At 36.5% G+C, this 22,378-nt stretch overlaps 1 protein-coding gene across 3 annotated transcripts in view; it reads left to right on the top strand.

Moving 5' to 3' along the window:
- The window catches only part of FBXL4 (F-box and leucine rich repeat protein 4), a 62,907-nt gene that overhangs the window by 25,539 nt on the left and 14,990 nt on the right, over nucleotides 1-22,378 (top strand). For all 3 annotated transcript variants that reach the window (XM_021545011.3, XM_077782287.2, XM_077782286.2), the window contains 3 exons: nucleotides 6,552-6,765; nucleotides 19,101-19,172; nucleotides 19,904-20,216. In XM_021545011.3, coding sequence (XP_021400686.1) covers nucleotides 6,552-6,765; nucleotides 19,101-19,172; nucleotides 19,904-20,216 — 599 coding nt within the window. The remainder of the gene's footprint in view (nucleotides 1-6,551; nucleotides 6,766-19,100; nucleotides 19,173-19,903; nucleotides 20,217-22,378) is intronic.

Raw genomic sequence — 22,378 nt, 5'->3', positions numbered from 1 at the left:
TCAATTGCAAATTTTAAAAGCAAAGTTATAAGCTAAATAATTTGCATGTCTAAACTGTGATTATCATTTTCACTTCTGAAATAAAAATTCTCCACTGTAACTAGGTCTGGTTTTAAACTTTTTTCTATTACAGAAATAATTTTGCAACCATTTATTCTGTAGAAATCTTTTCTAGTAAAATCCCCAACACAAGTTTTTCTTTCTACAGTCTTCATCAGCATGTTTGTCAAATGTGCTGGCCTCCAGGAGAGGAAGATTTGCTGCTCATTTGCTATGAAAGTATCTACTAATAGAGGAGACTCATTAGAATAAGACTTGCTTTTCCCCATTTTTCCTTTTGTCCAAAACCAGGACACATATATATTTGCACTTTTCTCAGCATTTTGAGTTACAGTTGGCAGTGTTGAATTCAAAACTGTCACAGTTGGTTTAATTCTTACAGTTGTACAGTTTAAGTTAGGATTTCTACTAGTCAGGATATGTTTAAATGCTAGTCTTGCTAAACCTTATTTTGGAAAATATCTTTCAAAAGTGTTTTTATCTGTTGTTTCTTATGACAGTCTTAAAAGTAGTAGCTTGTATAAATTTGTCATTTTAAAATGTTTATATATGCATGACATGATTGAATACTAAGAAATGATTGGAAATACATATTTTCTTCAAAAATGTATTAGAGTGAAAAGAAGTTAAAAGTAATTTTAGGGAATGTGACTAGAGCAAACACTGTATTATCATGAGAAGACAGAATGCTTCAGGCATATGAACATCCTGAGGCAAAGCTGAAGGTATTTTAACTTATTGATAACATTTACTCCTTAGGGCTAAAAATTACTATAATAAATTTTTCATTTCATCATATAATATAAATTAACTAAACTTTATATTAGATTGAACTAAATGTGTGCAAAAAAAGTGAAAGGAGTATCTGAGCAGTCTCAGGAGTCTGAAATGCAGAATGACAGAGAATAAGCAAAGAATTCACAGCAAGCATTACATAAGCAGCTCTGCATTTCTCTTGGCTTTAGAAGCCTGGTGAATCTCTTCATGCTGGGGGGAATATCAGTATGGGGGTTGGGTAGGATCTATATAGGAAGAGTGAGTGGAGTTGATTGGAGGAGTAGTAAATATTGAGATTCTGAATAAACGCTCTGAGGTTTAAACAGCTCAAGGACAATGACAGTTTAAAAACGGAGTTCTGCATGCAGATTTCCTTGGATCACTCATAACGTCATAAACTTGTTTAAACTCTAAATATCTGAGGAATTGGGGTTTTTATTTATATCTGATGTTTTACACTGTGAAAATGAAATAATAGTGTTTTATTTTCAGGTTAGTGATGCAGTATTTGCATGGCAAGCACATACCAGAATATTTCTTTAACAGTTTTGTTGCTGTTGACAATTGAAGGCTTTCATTGCCTTTAGTAGAAGAGTGGTTTGAAAATATTTAATTTGGTGAGGCTTTGCTAGAAGTCAAGCTAGTAGGAGGGTAAGAGAAATTACTGAAATACGCACCAAGTAGTCATAGAAAATGGAGTACTGTGTTACTTTACAGGGATTCTCAATTTAACAATCAGGTCTGTCTCTTGCTTTAATTTCCAGAGGTTTTTAGTAAAACTAGGGAGGGTTGGCTGAGAGTAAGTTATAATGTTTGTTTTGCATGTTTTTCTTGATATAGTTTAATCTATGTTGAGAAAAGCACAAGATCAGGTACTTGATATTCTACTTACTTACATGCCATGTTTTAGGATTTACTTACCAAAAAGGAAGTATAATACATGCTAGAATAGAAAATAATATTTTATCAATTAGAATAGCTAGAGGAAGGGAAAGTGACTTAATTTTAAAACCAAATTACCTTACAAAGTCTCACTCTTAAGCATGCATTATTGCATGTGCCAAGAGAACCAAGATGTGTGTCCAAATCAATTTGTCTGGCATGTGGTCTCACCATCCTGCACTGCTCCTATCCTTCATCTCCTGATCAGTGTGCCCTGGGAAACTACCTGCACAAGTGTTCAAGGATGTCAGTGTCCTGCTGATCTGACTCTGTTCTAGCCCTTGTGATGCCATTTGTTCTTTTTCTTTCTCCTACACCTCTGTGTACCCAGTTGTTCTCCACTCTTACCAGCCTTAATACTTTGTTACAATTACCTGTTCGAAATGCTGCTGCTGTCTTGTAACTTGACATTCTTGAAAGGAAATGCATCACTGTAAATTTAAAAATGCATGAACGGGTCTTTAAGAAGGATATTAAAATAGAATTCTACAAACCATTTTATTAAAAGCAATGCTGTAATTGTAAGGCAGAAAGTCCTCTGTGAGTTTGTGCAAGTAATCATATAGATAGAACTAAGTAAGAAAGAGGGGCTCTCAAGATCTTGGAGGTGAAATGAGGTAGGTTTTGACATTTTGCTTGTCTGGTGGCAGGCTCTGGAAACAGGAGACCTGAGTAGCTGGAAGGAGCATGTAGCTGGCTTGAAGCAGACATAAATGGTTGTTTTTATGAAATAATGATTCTAGGAGGCTTAGACCAAGGAAGGCCTGGCAAATGGGGCAATATTGTATCTGTCAAGTAACAGAGGTAACATCCCTAACATGGATGCTAATTTAAGGTAACACCAAAAGGGGAAGTGCTAAAGAAAAAAATTCTGTCCGACCCAGTGTTGTTCACAAATGGAAGTTGCTTACCTTTTCCACCCTCTCTCTTGGATACCAAATTCAAATATATGTCAATGAGTATAAAATCAGTAGTGAAGATTTTAATTGAAAAAGGATTTGGTAAAATCAGCATAATAGAAAACTGTTGTGTTAATTGCACTAAAGGAATATAAAACAGTAGCTAATTATATTTTGGGAGGATGAGTAGATGAAAGAGTACAGGACTGTGATCCCTACTTCTTATGGAATTTTCAGTAATTTTGAACTGGGGAATATAGAGTAAGTGAGGATCATTAAGCTAAGAGTGAATTATAGGTTCTAGATCTGCCAGAAATCATTGGAAGAAATGTGATGTGTTCAGTACTTGCATAAGCACATGTCTAAGGGTATTTTGAGAATTTCCTTTGGGAGGTCTTACATTCTGATGTGAAGAGTACTCTTTCTTGTTCCTTGGATTTTAATTTTGGATTGTGAGATATGCTTATGATATACACATAAATTACAAGATTGGAATTGTTAGTGGGCTAAGTGACCCTTATGATGGGTTTAACCATGAGCAAATACCATCCTGCCTGCTAATAGATATATTTGATATTTCAGGAAAACTTCACTAGACCTTACTTCTAAAAAGCTGGAGGGGTTGAAAATAAGCAGCAGTTCTTGAGAGTAGGCAGAAGGTGATGGCAAGTGGGTTTCCTTTTTTTATGAAAAACAACAATCCCCTCCCCCCTGGGGAAAAACAAACAAACAAAAAAAACAAACAACAAAACAGGGCCCACCTCCCCCCTCCAAAAACTAGAAAGAAACAAGACTGAACAACTAAAAGGCCTGAAATACTGCTGTCTAGAGTGAGGATAAACTTCAAGGGAAATGCCCAATACACTGTCTAGTAAAAGAAATGTGCATGCTCACATTATCCCAGGTTGCTCAGTCATATTTTATAGCAAACATGAAGGGATGAAGAGAAATCACTTCAGAAATGGTGTATATAAAATATTGATAATAAAAACTAAAGGGATGGATGACTGCAGAACAGAGGAGAGACTGAGAGCAGGAACCAGTCAATCCTCAGTGATTAAAGGAGAAGTATGTGAAGAAATTTTGATTTGGGTAGAAGGTGCTTTTTTGGGTGTTGTTTTTTTTTTCAGATTAGCTAAATCAAGCCAGTCACTCTGAGACTGTTAAGTCTCAGAAGTATGAAGACCATGCCACATTTGTTTCGAAAGCATGAGAATTTGTATTCTACCTTGCCGTATGGCTTTGCATGGAGATCTGTGTGGAAAGACAGCAGCAAAAACCTTTATCCTGAGCAGTCTGTTTAATTCAAACAAAGATCAAGGTGTCCCCATAGAACTGTGCACTTCTGCACTTCTGCCCAGTGTTCTCTGCCCTGTGCTGGTTGTTGACTTCCTCAGATTCCTCCTGTCCCTGTTCCTCTCATTCCTATATGAATGTCCACTCATTCTTGTACCCTGCTGCTGCATGTTCCTTATCCCCATTTTGTTTCTGTTTCATGTCTCCTAAATAACCTTTTCCAGCAAGGCAGCAAACCCATGAAGGGCAGTGCTTGTTGCTGTCTCTGTGTTTGGTCTCTGTCTGTGTGTCAAGTGTAATGAGTTTAAATAAAATATTATGAGGATAATAACTCTTCCAGCTGGTGAGCCTGGAGTTCTTCTCCATGTCTAGGGGGTTAACTGAGTGTTTCCCTGACCTGGTAATGTTAACTTTTAATAGTCCTAGAAAGAGAAAAGCATTGATCTCTACTAACATTTATAACAGCCAAGCCCTGTTAAATTATATGGCAGTTAAACTAACATCCATTATTGTAATGGAGTAATTCATAAAATATTTATTTGTTAACAAATTAAAAGCTGGAGGTATAATAAGTGGTGACTGACAAAAGTTTTATGGAAAATACCATCATTCAAACAAACCTGATAATTTGTTGATGAAAGAAGCTGTGTGAATGTATTGTCAAAGCACTCATTAAATAGAGGAATTGGCTAATTGGTAATCAGCAGTGTATCCATATATCTCTGCTCTGATTTCTGGGGGATTTCCATCCTGCATTTCTCCATAATTGTGTTGAACTCTATTGCTAGTCTAAAATAGCACTTAAATGTTTAAATACCTGATGTTAATTGTTGTGAATTGTTGTGTCATTTCAGCTCTGACATTCCCCAAGGAAGGCTTATCAGTCTGTTAATTCACTGTATCCAGTATAGAAGCTGCTTAGTGTTTTATTAAACTCTGACTTTAAAAGCTAAAATAAAGTCTAAATAGAGACTGCAGAGTTAGAAAAAAAACAGTGGAGGAGTAGACTTGAAGACCTCACATGGCAGAGTTCCTATGGCTCTGGGGCTTATGTCTCCCCTTTCATGTCTCAGACCCTCTCTTTGTTTCTGTTTGCTTAGGCTCATAGAAATGTTGGATGTTAGGGACCTCTGAAGGTCGTCTACTCCAAGCTCCCACTTGAAGTACCAGTGTCCCCAACGCTAGATCAGGTCAGTCAAGGTTTCAGGTGATTCTTGGAAACATCCAGGGATGGAGATGCCACCCTGGACTCTCCTTTTCCCTCTGTGTTATATAGGATTTACATAATCACACTAAGGCCATGTAATATGCAAGGTGAAAGGCATAAAGAAAGGTGATAATGAATGGCAAGTATGACTTGAGTAAGTAATGAAAAAATAAGGAAAGGAGGTAGCTTGAAACTTGGATCTTGAAAGATGGATTTCAAGTCTTGGGCTTTTTGAGGAATGCCTCCCTGAATGTGTCGTCTTCTAAGAGCAGCAGCAATTTCATACTAAGCTTCAACATGAACAAATGCTTGGGAAGGCTAATAACACTTTTCTTGTAGCAATAGGAGTTTTTGTGCAAGCAGGAGCTTTGTGTCTGTCTGGCATTTTTATTATATCAGTTAAACCCAAGAAATAATACTTCGGGGTGGAAGTCGCTGAAGCTGCTTTGTCTGTGTGAATGTTTTTGTAGGATAGAACTGGTAAGAGAGCAGATCAGAATATTTATTAAGAGAAACTAATTATTGGTCTTTCACAAATAGGTCCATTATTCTAGGAAATAACATGGGAAACTCATTACAACCTGTAGTTTAGGACACTAGTTTTTCTACTGGAGGAACTATCAAAATACAACATAAGCATGGCAATTGTGTGGGCTTTTTTTTTTCCTATTAAATATTAAGCTTACAAGCCTAGTGGTTAATTTATGGTTTGAAGGTTATCTTTGAAATGAAAAGGGACTAAGTTTATGTGGTTTTGGTTAAAGCTCAGATTAGAGATAAAAGAGTTTGAGATTCTGACATGAGATCTCTGACGGGAAAGCAAAACGTAGAGACCATCAAAGTTTCTACATTTTGGGTCTGTTTTCAAATGATATATTAATTTTTTATAATTCCAATTAAAGTCAAATATTCCTCAGGATTTTCTGTCCTAGAACAGCTAGCAAGTGTTGATTCTGACTAGTTAATGAAAAGAATGAGATTTTTTTCCTTTCTAAAAGTCTAAAACAATTCTAAATAGATCATTCATTTAAAAGTATTTGTTTAACCTAATTTTTATATTTTCAGATTTTTCTGAGATAAATACGAAATTATTGATGTAAACTTACAGGCCATTGTCAAAATTGGCTTTCGGCTGTTTTAAAACATTTCAAACATGATCACTGCATTACTTTGCTCCATTGTCTTAGAGTTAGCATTAATAACAAAGCATGTAATTAGCTTCCTAAACCAAAGCAGAATTGTCAAAACTATTGCCTTTTCTTTTTTGAAAGAAATTATCTCATGTTTACATGGTTACGGTTTTGACAGTATTCAGATTCTGACCTGAAAGTATGTTAAATTTTCACTTAATATGTGGGCTTCTTTTACAGGTTCCTGAAAGTCTGTGGCTCTGAACTAGTACGTCTTGAGTTGTCTTGTGGCCATTTCCTTAATGAAACATGCTTGGAGGTCATCACTGAAATGTGTCCAAATCTTCAGGAATTAAATCTCTCATCATGTGATAAAATACCACCCCAGGCTTTCAACCACATAGCTAAAGTGGGTAGTCTAAAGCGTCTCATTCTCTACAGAACGAAAGTGGAGGTAGGAACAGCTATTTTCAGCCTTTGCAGTAAATATTTTTGATCTTGATAAAGTTGGTTTGGGGTTTTATTTTTTTTCAATAATGAAGAAGTAATTTAGTATTTTGAGTGTCAGTTCAGAGCTAAACTTGGAAAGTCCAAAGGCAGTTTCAAAAACCTTAGGATGTTCTTTTTATTTTCAAAATAGCTTTTGGCCTTTTAACTTTCATGCTAGGTTTAATGTTTTAGCTTTCATGGTAGGTTGGTGACTTTTCACTAGCTGTTTTAAGCAGTGTGGTAAAATTACAAATGTAAAGCTTTTCTTGTATTTTGAAGTGTACTCTAGACAAACTATTGGCAAATATAATTATAAAATTATCCTGTTTCATGATTTTCTTTAATTCTCAACATGCTCTCTTTTCAAATTATTTGCTAATTTCTAGATTCCTACAGTCTTTGTATGCTAGCAATACTTGAGACACAGAACACAAGTTTTTCATAAAACTTCTCATTTACAGTCTAAAAATTACTTCTTTACACAGTTACTTGACTGCCCAAATCAGAGTTGTTACTGCTTGCTGCAACACATTTCTTCTTTAAGATGGAATGGGTTTGTGTGCTATGGCTGAGAATTCTGTTGTAGTTTGCTACCATTTTACAAATGGTGTATCCTGATAAACTCAGCAGTTTGAATAAGAATTCCATTCCCTCTCAGTAGCTACATTACTCATGTGTTACAACCTTGCTACCATGGTTTACCTGGAAGCTGTCCTACTTTTGTGTTGCAAAAGCTGTGTCAAAATGGGGGCAAACCCATGTCTCTGCAAATTTTTTTTCCTAGCTTCTAATTCTAGATTAAACATTTTTAAAAGGGTTTGGTTGTGTGTGTTACTTGTGTTTGAGCTTTTGGTGCACAGAAGTCAGGCTGTGACACTGGATTATGTGAGCTGTTTATCTGTAGTGTCATGAAGGGAATGAAGCTGGAACAGTAGGTTCTGTCAACTAGATGTGCAAGTTAACATCTGAAGTTAAGACTACAATATTGCATTCATAAGCAGTTCACACCTGACAAACGTGTTAGAGTTAGTTGGGTCTTGTTGTCCTTTATTTGGTGAATCCTAACTTTGTTTGTGCCCAAGTTCCAGCTAGGTGTCTGTAATGGAGTGGGTAACAAGGCAGGTAGATTAGAGAGTGATCTACCTAGTGTGAGTGGTGCTTACTGTGGGATGTGTAGTCATCATGAAGCCAGTGGCCCTCAGTAACTTGTTACTTTGTGGTAGCTGCTCTCTGTATTGAAGCAATTACTATTTTCTTCAAACCAAAAAGAAAAGTGGTGAGCCCTGCATTTTTTGAATAGAGCTGTATTGGTGCCTTGGATGTATCTGTTCTGTTTCTACAGCACTAGTCTTTCTGTTAATCTTGCGTAAATCTCTTCATTTCATTTTGACTATTGGCTCTAATTCACAAAGCTATTTTATATCCAGGAAAGATTGTTATATCAGAGGTAGTGATTGTATAATTTTATTATTTTTTTACTGTTGATTGATCAGAATCTTCTCAGTTCTACTCAGGTAACTTCTGAAGTTTGAGACTTCATGCTTGTAATAATGCAGCAGATGAAATGTACTCTGAAGTGATTGGTAACTGTCACTCCTCTGCTATCGCTTTGCTGAGCAGAGCTTGAAATTAGATTGAAGTAGGTGGTAAATATTTCCTGACTTTGAAGTCCTTACATTGTGAAGATTCACTTCTCCCTTTCATGGTATGGACATGCCTCTGCTTGTAGCTGACAAGAACATTCATTCATAGTCAAGTTTACTTAAGATTATGCTTCCATTTTATATGTATGTATGAACAAAAGGCACTGTTCCTAATAAACAGTGGCAGAGAAATTTCTGAAAATTTAAATAGGTAAATTTGAGATGATGCTTGGGTGTTACTTGTTAATATGAAGCCACTTAAAAATATACATTGTGCATCACAAGTCAAAAAATAAAAGGGACAAAATGAAGATGTGGCATAGGATTTGAATAAGAGCATTGGAACTACAAAAGTCACAGATTTGTAGAAACGACATTGTCTTTTTCAACTTGAGCTTCTCTTAGTGCAAATCTTTGGTTATCTGTATAAAATAGGCTGCCGTTCCTGCCGTACTTTTCAGCTGGTACAGAAATGCTTGTTAGTAAGTGGTGGCTATATGCAAAAAAGGATAGATTGATCAAGCATGTTGTCAAGTGATTGAGACTTTTCCAAAACCTTTCAAAAAGCTGTTAGTATTCTTGATTTTTGTGGAATTTCTACTGCTGTCTTCACTGTTGGAGCTTCTGAGGAGCAAACAGAGGAACAATGCTAATGATTAACCAAAAACATGGCGTTGTGTTTGTGGCATTGTTGCCAACTGGATCTGTTCAGTGAAAAGATTCTGAGGCTGTGAATCCACTAAGAAAAAAATGCAAACTGATAACAAGTATATGTTTATTATGAGAAAATAAGAAGGTGAGAAGAACAGAACTGATAAGGTGTTCTGTTAAACTGCTGTCTTATAATCCAAGAAGAAAGCAAAAGAAAAATCTATTCATTTCATTTAGACTGTTTTTCTAAATAATTCAGGGGCTTGCTTTTTTTCCTAAACCAAGCAATAAGCAAAATCAACCACAAAATTTTTATGTGTTAGAGCACATCTGGGTAAATAGTACAATTGTTTCCTTTGGTTGTGGATTTGGACATATGATTAAATGACACAGGAAGAGATGAAGATTCTCTGTCCTCTTTGTTAGTATGCAATGATGCTGTTTCTGGTGTTGCATTATTATGCTTAATAAAAGATACAGAAATAATATTTTAATAAAAGACATGGCATTTCTTCCATATACACTCCCAACTACCTGCCCAGATACAGGATTTTCTTGCAGTCTGGATCCTGCTGTAGCATTTCCCTTTAATTTTTTGCCTTTTAATACTAAAAAAGAGGAAAAAAGTTCTTTCAGCATCTAAATTTAAAGTATTTGTTGTACTTTTTCCATATATATGATTACTGTGACACTAATAGATAAATTCTAAGGAAACATTCTGCCAAAAAATTGACTATGATTAATGATTTTTTTAGGTGCATAGATTTTGAGGACAATGGAAATTCACTAAAATTAATAATGTTGGCTGAGCAATTGTAATTACAGTTTCTTTGTAATTTAGCTATTTTCTTTGAATAATTTTTCTATTTAAAAATATTGCCATTGTTTCTGTTATCCAGTTTTTAAATGTATGTTTTTAGTGGAATGGGCAAGGTGGTGTTTTGCTGCTTGGTGCACTGCTACTTTGAAAGATTTCCGTGCCATCTGGAGAATGTTGTAGTCTTTGGTCTTAATCCTGCTGATCCTTAAAGCTGTATGTAGTGCTACTTCCTTGACATGTTGTGAGGTTGTGTGTAGAGAATTGTTTTCTGACATCTGAATTGAAGCTTCCAATGCCTTTGAATTATTTCAACCTTTCTGTTAGAAGGAAAGTCCAGTGACTTTCGTAACTTTTCAGTTACTGAAAAAAGTGTCCTGTATGGACACTTTATGACACTGTATGGACCTCCTCCCCACCAAATGTGGTTCATTTTTTCAGTGCTATAAGTTCATTAATAAGGATTCTTAAAGGTTGTTTGTTTATGTATATGCTTGAATAATTTATATCTTGCTTTGAGAAACTGATCTCAGCCTTTCATAAATGTAATTTCTTTGTGCTCAATACCGCTGTTATACTTGTGGGATTTTTTTGCTGCTGGTTTTGATATTTACTGACACATAACTCCTTAATGTTTATTGGTTGAGAGTGTATTCACAGCATAACTTAAGCACTTGTTGGCCTTGATACATTTGAAGAGTACAATGAACTCTGGAAGTATTACTGTACACAGCAATGCACATGAGCATGAATATTACCTTAATTTAATCCTTATTGTAAGGTATTTAATCCATATGAATAATGCAGCCAAAAATGTATTTTAAAGAAACCAAAGCGACAATTGCAGTGGGAGAACTTGTCAGTCTTCTTACTGATGGCTGTACATTTTAATGTAAGATTATATATTTCATATTGCATGAAGTTCTGAAATCTTTCTAATAAGTTTGTATTGCAATTATATTTGAGCTATAAAACAAACTAAATTAAAATCTAATTACAATAGACACAGGACTTTGTTTTTCATGCATTTTAAAGCAAGTGTTGTATTTATAGATGTTATCTCTGGTAATTTTGACCAAAAGCAAATTTGGAACTTGGGCAGCTGCAAAAGAGGACACTGGAAATCTTGGATACCACAAAGAAGCAGAAGAATCATAGCAGTAAATGTAATAACTCTTACTTTTTATACCATGAGAAATCCAGCAGTTAATGCTGGCCTAAAAATGTTCTACACTGTTTTCAGAAATAACCTATTGTAGGTCACATCATATGTTTGAGAGCTATTGTTTAAAGAATTTTCAGTTTGGGCAAAGTTCCATTGGCTTGGGTATGAATCTTTAGGATGAGGAGTTGCAAGCAAATAGTGGGAAAAAAAAAGGTGAAAGGCTGTAGCTGGAATGTGGATTCTTGGAATCAAGTTGAGTCAGTGACAATCGTGCGATGCAGGGCCTTGATGGTGCTTTTTGATTTCTTGTCAGGCTCACAGCATGGAATTTGGTTGTTTGAGCCTGTAATGTGAAGTGAGGGGGAAGAATGAAGGTGTAAAACAGATTTGCAGACATAAGGGAGGACATAATTTGACCAAATAAAGAAAAATCAAAATACAGTAATTTAATTAACTGCAGAGACGATTACTTTCATTGAATTAATTCAGTAATTGCTGTGTTGCTGTGTCTTAGTCCCTGCTGTGCCCCTGGCACTGCCAAGTAGCTGTAGAGAACAAAAAGGTGCCCCTGTATATTCTGAATCCCAGCTTGCAAATTATACTGGGTCTGTTTCTGAAGAGCCAAGTTGTTCTGACTTCTGAAAGGCTACACCTGCATTCGTTAATAAGACTCATTCCACCTCGTTCTTCTCTTATGTCATGCTACGAGTGTTCATTTAGTGTTTTAAAACATGTCATAAAGTTTTGAAGACAGAAGATTTATCACTGTCTCAAAAATTTTATCTCAGAAATGGTCCTATTAACCACGTGCATTAGGGGGCTATGGACAGCAAATTTTTTAACGAATGCATTTCACTTGTATCCCTTTTCATCACGTTTCTTTCCATGTTGTATCTTCCAAGGTGATAGCTGATGGATACTTGGAGGAGAATAGAATTCCTGGTCTAATGCTAGCTTCTAGTGTGGAGGAAAATTATTTGCTGCCATGTTTATTTGGAATCTATAAAAGAAAATTGACTGCATTAATGTCAGAGGGCATTACTCATAACCCTTGTGATTGTGGTATTTAAGGACAGGGTAGGGGCCTTATCCTGGAAACTAACTACATCTGTTGTAGACGGGTCCTACATCTCTTGTGAGCATTTTTCAGTCAGTTTGGAGGTGCCAGCTGAGCTGGAACCAGGTGGTCTGAGCAAAAGTTTCCAGAAGTTCCTTCCCATGCTTAGGTCCTCTGTGATTCTCTTACTGCTGATGATGCTATTTGGGAACTTAACCTGGGAGCTTTGTGTTCCTGATCTCTGACTGTGGTCAGTTGCAAGGTTTCTGTATGCTACACTTCTTCTATCAATAAAAATTGTGTAGTAGCAACTTACTCATTTCATAGCTGTGGTATGAGGATAGATACAAAGAAGACTGAGGTTCTCTGACTGATACTATATAGGATACTTTACATAGGGGTGTGTGTAAGGACTTGAATACTGTACATACCATAACACAACACGCTTTTCTAAGTTGGAGAAAGTTCAGTTTGTTACAAAGTTTCACCTTTTTTCATCTGGAAAATTTGAGGAAAGGATTGTGTAAGGTTGTTTAAGAGGTATAATCTGGGCACAAAGTTATTGGATACTTGCAGGAGATATCTCTCTCTCTGGGACTACATGGGCATCTTGTTCTTCCAAAAGGCCACAAAAACTACATTGTGAAGGTGACGTCTTCTCTTTGTTTCCTCATTAAATAGTTTGGAGAACTGAAGAACTTAAGCATTAAACAAATTTGGCCACCATTTAGTTCTGATTTAACAATTCCCTGACATCTGTAACATTTTATTTACATGAAAATTAACATATAGTGAGAAATAGACGAATAGAAGGTGAGCAACTTGAATACCTCTGTAGACCTCTAGATCCAAGCAGAGTTTCAAGAAACAGTGTATTATGTATTCTGTGTGTTATTGAATGTTTGTGTACTGTCCCCTGATGTGGGTTTTTTGGGTTAAAAACAAGCTACTGAGAATAGGTCTTCATCCTCAGAACTCAAAATTTTAGAAGCAGTTTGAAAATGAGTGCTTTCTGGGCAACCAACGAGTATGAAAACTTTTTCTGAAAACAAAGTCTAGTATTTTATAAGTATCTAAAATTTTGTAGATTTTTAAATCTGGTTAAACCACTGACTCTCATGTGTTTATTAGCATGCATCTCATCTCTATAAACCTCTCACAGTACCTCATATCTTTATCATATTTGTTTTGAAGTATCATAGACCAAGAAGTACGGAACTGAAATTATCTTGATGCCTTTGATGCCTTGAAATACTCTGGGTGTGGGGGGGAATGAGAGGGAAAATCATCCTGGAATCATATTGTACAATTTCTTTGTTGCAACAGATTTAGATGAAAATTGTATTTCACCATTACCCTACATTTGGTTTTCTGCATTATTAACGTAATACATTCTCTTTCTGTAAAAAAAAAAAAAAAAGCTTTTGGTGACTACTGCAGCATGTTTGTAGGTTTTTAGATGCAGAGGTATGATACCTTGAAATTTATGAGCTTGACCTTTTTTTTTACTTGTGGGCAATATTGGTTTTCCCTGTTGTACCTTCTAAAAAGCATGGTTCAATAGAAGTTTAGAGAATTCTGGCTTTGCATCCAATGAGGTTTTTACTTGTGGTAGAATAGCAGATGCCGAGTAATTTCTGACTTAGTTCTTTCACAGGCTGTGCCTAGAAAATCCCCTCACCCAAACAGTTATTTTTGGCTTTCTTTTAGTGCTGTATAATGCCAAAAGGAGGAAAAAATAAATATTGTGAATTTTGGTAGATTTTTAATTACTTTTGACAGTCTTTACAAGTTTGTATTTTACATTTGTCTGGGGGGTGTTTGTAATTACAAATGTTTATAGCCATAGTAGTACTCAGATTGATAGAATTGGTTTCTTTTGAGGACTTCTTGTTTGGTTGGTTGGGTTTTTTACTATAAGTAGTTCTAGTATGCCAAAACTTTTATTGGTGTGGTACCTATGAAATGCTATTTCACTGGCTTAAGGTAGACTGCTACATCAACTATTTGAAAACGCATTTTAATTTAACAACAATAAGTTGCACTCATGGTGTGCATGATGAAATTAGAGATGTTTTGGGCTGATCTCTTCCCACAGCTGTGTGTTTCTCTGGGTGAGTTGGCCAGTTTTGACATCCCTTACTGTAAATTTAAACCTTTTGGGAACAAAAGGTTCTGCCCAGATTACGAACAGAGGAACCTTTCTGTGCTGTTCTAAGAATATTATGATTTTTCTGATAATGAATCAACTCCAGAGAATTATGGATGTGATTGGTGCACTTGAGAGAGACATCGATTTCATTGGCTTGGCCTTCATCTGCAGTTCTCCAGTTCTTCTTTTTTTCAGTATCTCACGTTCCAAGAATCTTAAGGAATTCATACAAAAGTTATTGACTTTGATAAGTTTTAGGAAGACCGAGTACTTGGAGCACCCTGCAGAATTACCTCCTCTTTAATACATTTACCCCTCCTCACTGAGGCAGGGTTGTGGGGATGGCTATTGAAGGAAATATTTTCTACTAGTAACTTGAATTTTTAATGTTGAAATACAAACAAAATTAAATCCTACATAATTTAATATTTTCTTCAATAAAAAGGTTAACTGGAGAATTAGTAACTGATTAAAAACATAGCGAGCAAGGGAAGGGAGGAGGCAGTATTTTAATTATCTTAAGGTAATTTTTAGATTCCTTTGTCTTAGCATTAATGTCACTGAAAATTTTGAAGAAACAATTGCAGAAGAATAAAAGTATTTTAAAATACTTAGGCTCTTTTTTTATTGAGGGACTGGAAGAATTCCCAATATATGTCAGACACAGTTCTTCTGAGAGGGGGAAAAAACAACCTGTTGTTTGTCTCCAGTAAAACAGTTGCAAATTTAAAAGTATCTTATAATATTTATCTGTAGAAAGTTAATTAAAAGCTGCAGACTGTTTCTTCCCAAACCCAAAGCAAAACTTTGTTGTTTTTTTAAGTGCTTCCTTTAATCTTCCAGAGTCACACTGTGGTGCACCTATTTTCATGCCTTGTATGGTAGTGCAGCTGTTATGTGATAGCCATATTATAGTGCATCATTTTTATTTTTTTAACCCTTTTTATATTTTTTCAACCTCTGGCTACTTGACTGCAATGAGTAAATAGTTAAATCTTCTAAGTGCATCTTTCACAGGTGTATCACATCTGACACTGACAGAAGGCTCTTCTGTTTGAACAGACATTGAGCTCAGGCTATCTGTTGGATGCTTTCTTTATCATGCTAACATCAGAAATTATTTGTACTTTCTGCTGGATCATGAATGTAAAAATTACTGGAAAAAGCCAAGCAAGATTCAGTCTTGCTAAGTGAATTGCTGTGGCACCAGTGCCTGGTTTTTCTGCTGGTGGGTTGTCTGTTCAAACCAGCAGTACTTTTACAACATCAAAGTCAAAACTTGTGTGATGGCCAAGGCCTTTACAAAGACAGGTAGAATACAATTTAGTCCAATACCACCTGCTTGTTATTATACACAGCACATAACTGTCTTCCTGTAGGTATTATTGTTTGTATCTATGTGTGTATTACAGAGTGGAGGACTTCGATGTTTGGACAGACCTGTCCCTGTCTTCTGTGGAGTAAAGTAGGATTTCAAGTGGTAATCTAATCTCTTGTTCAAGCCAGGATCAGCTCTATTGAGGTCCTTTCTGACAGACTTTTGTTCTACCTGTATATAAAGATTTCAGAGAATCTTCAGGCCATCTTCCCTTTTTCTGAGGTTTATGACTACTATGCCTTAAAATATTTCTGAAATCTGCTCTGTAAGGTTGTGTTTAGCAGCATTGTCATATCCTTCTGATCAGTTTGACTTCACAGTCTTCTCTCTGAAAACAACTTCTTCACTCTGTTTTCCTCAACTAAAAACCTCTTTCCTAGGAAGGGAGGGCAGGACAGACCATTTTATTCTCCCGCTTCAAACTTTTCCTGTTGTCTCTGGCATCTTATAAAAATAGATTATTTTGGTAGGTTTTGTTTTGCTTGGATGGCAAAAAAAATTTAGACCACTGAAGCCGTGATTCCACTAAACAAAAGTAAATGTTACCTAAAGTTTGTTTCCATTTTTAAAGTTTGTTGGTTTTTATAATCATCACTCTTCTCTCAATCACTTTAAAAGGGAGCAAGTACGAAGCTAAGTTTTGCCTTTGGTTCAGGGAAAACTCAGAAAATCTCCAAACTATACATGTCTTGGCTGCAAGACTGAAGAATGTTGTTAGATGGATAGTCTTTGATTTTAATGTCTTTGCTTGGCCAAGAAAGTGAAGTTAGACTCCAGGTTAAAGCTCCTCTTAGCTCCTCTTGCAAAGCGCTCTAACATTGGAAAGTTGGCCTGTTACAGCTCCAGGATCGGGTGATTGCCTTGCTGTTCTCCTTCGCTGAAGTAGGAGTGTTGTCGCTCATGTTGTTCTGACAGATGGCTTGACACAGACAGGTTATTACAATGATCATCCTCCTATATGTAGTGCATATGGATTCTGTGAGCTGCCATTCTCTCCTGCTATTTTCATGTCTTTTGCCACCTGGATTCTCAACTGACTGAGACACAGCTAGGCATGCACGAAGGGTTTTTTCTTCTTACATGACATATGCAAAGCCCACCTCAGTTACAGAAGAACAGACACTGCGTCTGAAAGAAATCTTGTTTGCTGTGTGTGGGCATGTGTGTGCCCCAGAAGAGGAATTAATATAGCCAGCAAAATGAATGTTGACTATGTGGTTGTTTACTCTTGGACTTGACTTGGCATGATTTGTGATGGTATGACATGGTGTTCTACCAAGCTCCCTTCTATTACTCAGGTTTCTAGTGCTTTTTTTTTTTAAGTTGTTTTTGTTTTTTTAAATAATGGTCTGAAGTGATAGATTGTGAAAAGACCTTGAAAATGTAGACTCAGTGCATGGCAGTACAGGAAGGACTGTCTTAAAAAAGAGAGGGACTAAAAAGGTACTCTGAGAGTTCTATGACATTCCTGTTGAAGTCAACACATGGAGCTTAGTTATCTGTCAAGATAGCTATGAATACTAGTCTTCCTCTCTCTTTCACCCCACTTTCAGGCCAGTGTTCAAATTCCAATCTGGAAACCATTACTGAAAGACTTGGTAGAATGCAGCAATATATTCAGCTTTCCTGTAGAGACATCTGAATACCTGCAGAAACCTTGTTTGGAGCTCCATGTGCTGTTAGAGACTGGTTTAGCTCCAATATTTAAGGTTTGCAGACAGAGGTTCGGGGATTTTGCTTTTAATTTGTGCATCTGAGTAGGTTCTGAAGCTCACAGCTTTCACTGAGTTGAATAGGAATGACTGTGTCTGATTCTCTTTGAGTTATTTGTTTATTTCTCTTTCATAATCCAAATGAACCATTTGCTTATTAAGCGCTCAATTTTAAATGAATTGGATATTTACACATTTACCAACCTTAAAATATTCTTAATAACCTCTTGAATAATGATTTTTTAATGCTTGTGTTTCATTCCCTAGCTACCTTTTCCTTTAAAAAGTGAATAAAAGTCAAGCAAGGAAGGTACAGTGACTTTGTAGGGAGGGGAGGCTTACTCTTAGCATCTACTTTTAAGCTGCCTTTGGGAAATCAAATCTTAGAAGGCCAAGCTGAATCAAGATTCAGCATGTCAAGTGTTGGATATTTATAATTGCTCCTTAGAGACACCTAAATTAAATGCCTGAAATGGTCTTTGTGAATTCCCCATGCTATGTTCTGTGTCTGTCAGTCTTTCCAGGAATCAGATGTTCCTTCTTGGTGATATGGCAAAGGATCATATTTCTGCCAAGTTCTATTGTAATGTAAGAGAGAAAACTAAGTAAAGCATTTAGCTATAAACTTTCTGAAAACAAGTAAATTTATATTTAAAGAAACTATAAGTTATACTACCCCAGCATACAAACACTGTTGACTAGTGTTCTTGCTGTAATTACACTTAATAGCAGTAGAGTACTTTATTACTTGTATACTGCTTGGGTTTTTTTCTATTACAAACTGTTGTATGTCCTGTAGAAATGCACATATTTTTGTTGTTAACATGTTGTGAAGCTTAGTCCTGTTTTAAAGGTCATATAGATCACGAAGCCCTAATGAAATGACGTTTTAAGTATGATGCACAGGTATTTGTGATGTGAATCCCAGATTATATTCTTTTTTTCACACTGTGTGTGTTTCAAAATGCAAAACAAAGTTTATATACAGACAGTGCAGAAGGATCTTTTCTGTATCTTAGAATCACAGGTAAAAATCGGTAAAGTTTCCTTTGTTGTGGAACAGACTAGCTGTGCACTTCTGTAAGGTGCATCTGATGTTGCAGTCAGTTTCAGGCTGAGCAATGTGCAGTACTTTCTGCAAAGAATGGCAATGCTAAATGGCAGGAACAGGAGTGTAAAATACCCATTATATCTGTTTCAGTCTGTGTGATAGTAGTGACAAGCACTCAGTGGCTGTCAGCATCCGTGTCAGCGTGGAGTCGCCTTTGACATTGAAGTCCCCAGCCCAGCCCTGATGCTGTGCAGCTCTATTGGCAGTTCCATCAGGCTGCAGCTGATCAGCGAATGTCAGAGCCTGCCCTCTTCTCCTGGTGTGTGGCCAGCTCTCTGTATTTGAGGCTGGCCTTGCCTGTTATTTGATCTTGCTGCACTTCTTCACCAGCTCTCCTATGGGAAATGAGCAGATAGGTCAGTGGTGTGTGGGTATCTTCAGGGCAGCACACAACCCCAACCAAAGTGACTTGCATAAAGGTTTTAACGATTACCATTTCTTTAGGCCAATCAATGGGTAAAGTACCCAGAGACTCATTAAGTGGCATTTGAGGCACCTGTAAAAGAATTTTGAGCTGTATTTCAGGAAATGTGGTGACAGCCTTTAATGTCTAATTGACCTCTTCTCTTTGTTTCACTTTCCATATTTCCTTCTGATGTGTTCCCCCATGGCAGCAAACAGCTCTGCTCAGTATTTTGAACTTCTGCTCGGAACTGCAGCACCTCAGCCTGGGCAGCTGTGTCATGGTGAGTGCTTGGACAGTTCAGGATGTGTGGGGGGATTGTGTGTGTGTGTGTGTGTGTGTGTGTGTGTGTGTGTGTGTGTGCACTTGCTTTGGAACCAATCTGGGTTTGTTTCACAAAGGTGTGTTAAATGCAAGGTTGATACAAGACTCTACTCTTTTAAAAGGTCCAAGATGAATGCAGGTCATATATTTAAGGGTTATGTACTAGTTTAGTAGGCCTAAAATGGCTTGTAGGCTTTCTCAGTGTTCTTCAGCCTTTTTCTAAGTTTCTGGGCATTCTCTGTATGCGTAATCACTTAATAAGTAATTAATAAGACTTTCATAAGGAGATATAGCAACTGATGAACTTAAAATGGAAATAAGTACAGTCTTCAATCATTCTTCAATAGCTCCACTTCCTGTGGTCATAAAAGCTGTTGTAATTATCTTTTAAGGGGAAAACAACTGTGCAAAAAAAAAAGTTTCTTCAGAGAAATAACTTTTCCTGCAGTTTGACCCTCAGTATTAAGTGAATTTAAAAAGAGCCAAGTCTGGTGTTTATAGGGAATTTATTTTATTTTTGTCTTTTATAAAAGTAGATTTCACTGTACCATGCAATGAACAATTTTTGTAGCTCTTTAGAAATTACAAATGCTTGAGACAGATGTGTTGTGTGTTAGGAAGCAAACCTTGAAATAGCTCTGTATGTCTCGAAGAATGCTGTACATGACGGAGTGTCTGCTTTCCTTGCAGATTGAAGACTATGACCTCATAGCAAGCATGATGGGAGCAAAATGCAAAAAGCTTCGCAGTCTGGATTTGTGGAGATGCAAAAACATAACTGAAAGCGGGATTGCGGAATTGGCTTCAGGCTGCCAGCTTTTGGAAGAACTTGATCTTGGTTGGTGTCCTACACTGCAGAGCAGTACAGGCTGCTTTACAAACCTTGCACGCAAGCTCCCGAATTTGCAGAAGCTCTTTCTTACGGCCAACAGGTCTGTGTGTGACACAGACATCGAGGAGCTCGCTGCCAACTGCACGCACTTACGGCAGCTGGATATATTGGGTAAGATAATCGGGGTATGCTGGTGCTTGTTTTGCAGTGTCTCAAAAGCCTTTCAGTTAAAAAAGTAGTCCTTAAGACAAAATTGTCTTCTATACATATTTGTTAAATAATTATTTATTAAAATTCTGGCTTAGCACATAAAAAAAAAAAAAGAGGGACTTTTACTCGCTGCATGATTTCTGTCTCAGAAGCCCATGGATTTATCCCAGCTGTGTAATTTGGCTGCTGAGTATGAATTGCTTAAATTGGAATTTAAGCAAGATTTTTTCCACCAACGTTTATTTTCATGACCATCAGCTTTTTTAACTGAAACCTTTCTCTTCTGATTATCAGAAGATCCAATTTTTTTTATTCTAGCTGCTTTTGTTTGTGTTTTTATCTCTGTGAAGTGTGACAAAATAGATTTATAGCACGAGTCTGTGATCAATAAACAGATTTTGCTTTTGTGCAATAAATATTTGTTATATATTGTATAGTGCGTATTATGTACTGTGCAATACTGAACTTGTTCATCACTTTTATCGGTAAGTGAATTTGAGTTATTAAAGATTAAAGGGTAATTAACAGCAAAACCTAAATAGACTTTCTAGTAAGGTGGGAAGGAAATGATGAGGGTCAAAAAGCATAGCAAATCTGGAATTTCTAATCCTCTGCAGTTTCCATAGTTGAAAATATTTTTAGAGATCTAAAGTAAATATACTTTGAACTCTTGAGTAAGGACTTTGAGAAGTGTAGTTTTGTGTGATGCTGAATTTATTCTTTTATGGTGTCATATGAGGTTTTCTTTTTATAATAATGTAGGACAGCAGGGCTGTTTGTGACATCAGTGTGGGAGAAAATTCTTCATGGTTTTACCAACTTAGTTTCACAGAATAGCTGAAAAAGGAAGATTTAAATGAAAGGCAATAAAGTAGTTGCTCTGTGTACTTCTAATGTTTAATAATTGTAATGAAAATACTACATTTAGGTTGAGAGGGATACTGCAAAGAACTGAGAGCCATCAAGGTGAATAATTTTCCAAGCAAGTTTAAGGATTTATTCTTATCAGTATTTATGTTTTCAAAGTATTTACCATATGGCTTCAGATTGGCATTCCAGAACACTCTTCTATAATGGTGAATAGTTTTACTTCTGACTGAGACAGCTGCCTTCTGACCAACACAGGAAAGACATATGAACAGAAAAAAACTCCACCTAGTTCAAGTTGTAGTTATGTTTATGCCCCTCAGGGGTACTGTGTTTTGAGTATCTCTAAGAGAATCTGCTCTGCAGCTAAATTACCAGAGTCACACTGCCCTGTTCAGACATGAAAAGTTTCCAAATGGTGTAGGGAATTGAGTCTCTAAGAAACACTTCTGCCCCTGACCACCCACTTCCGTGTGTTTCTGTTACAATGGCCTTGAGTCTATTCACAAAGGGGTCAGACCTTGTTACTGCACCAGAGGCTTCCCAAAGAATAGTTTGGCTGTGCTAAACTTATGGATAGTCTGTTATTTCTGTTGCCTTTCTGACAGCGGTGAAGGCTTGCTGACACATTTCTTTAGTGTTTGAAATCAGATTTTAATTTAGCTGGACATCCTAATGATTTTTTTTAATAATGTGAAAGTGGAAAAGGAGTTTGTTCTGTTTCCTGGGTGCTTACCAATATTGCTGAGTCAGATGGATTTTTAGTCTAACTTTTGCTATGAGATTGCATGTTGCATTCAGATAAATCCCCTCTAGGGGATATCCAGTTGAAAAATCTGGAAAATTAAAAATCTGAAAAAAAAAAATAAAAAAAAAAAGGACTTGCCATGCTTTTTTGGCAATAGCAAGAAGACTGTGTTAATCTTTTTTTCTGAATGTAGTAACCACTACAGTCTGTGGTTACAAGAAAGAGCTGTCAAGTAGAACTACATCATGTCATCTGGAGGTAGAGTTGCCAGGTGTTCCCGTACAAGTGCAGAAGTCTCTGTTGTTGGAACTAAAGAGCGAATCGCTCACTGTGCAGGAGTACCAAGGAAGTCATAAATCTCTGAATGTGCTCTTACTTTGGGCATGTGATACAAGGCCATCCTGTTACTTTAAGCTGCATGAATGTGTAGTATGTTTTTGTCCTTCAGTAGAAGTGTGACAACAGGTCTGAAGCTGTAAGAGGTCAGAGCTCAGCTTTGCAAGAGTAA

Source organism: Lonchura striata, chromosome 3 (assembly GCF_050655825.1).
Source record: "Lonchura striata isolate lonStrDom1 chromosome 3, ASM5065582v1, whole genome shotgun sequence".
Classification (NCBI taxonomy): Eukaryota; Metazoa; Chordata; class Aves; order Passeriformes; family Estrildidae; genus Lonchura; species Lonchura striata.
The sequence above is the reverse complement of the archived record's forward strand: the minus strand, read 5'-3'. Positions and strand labels throughout refer to the sequence as shown.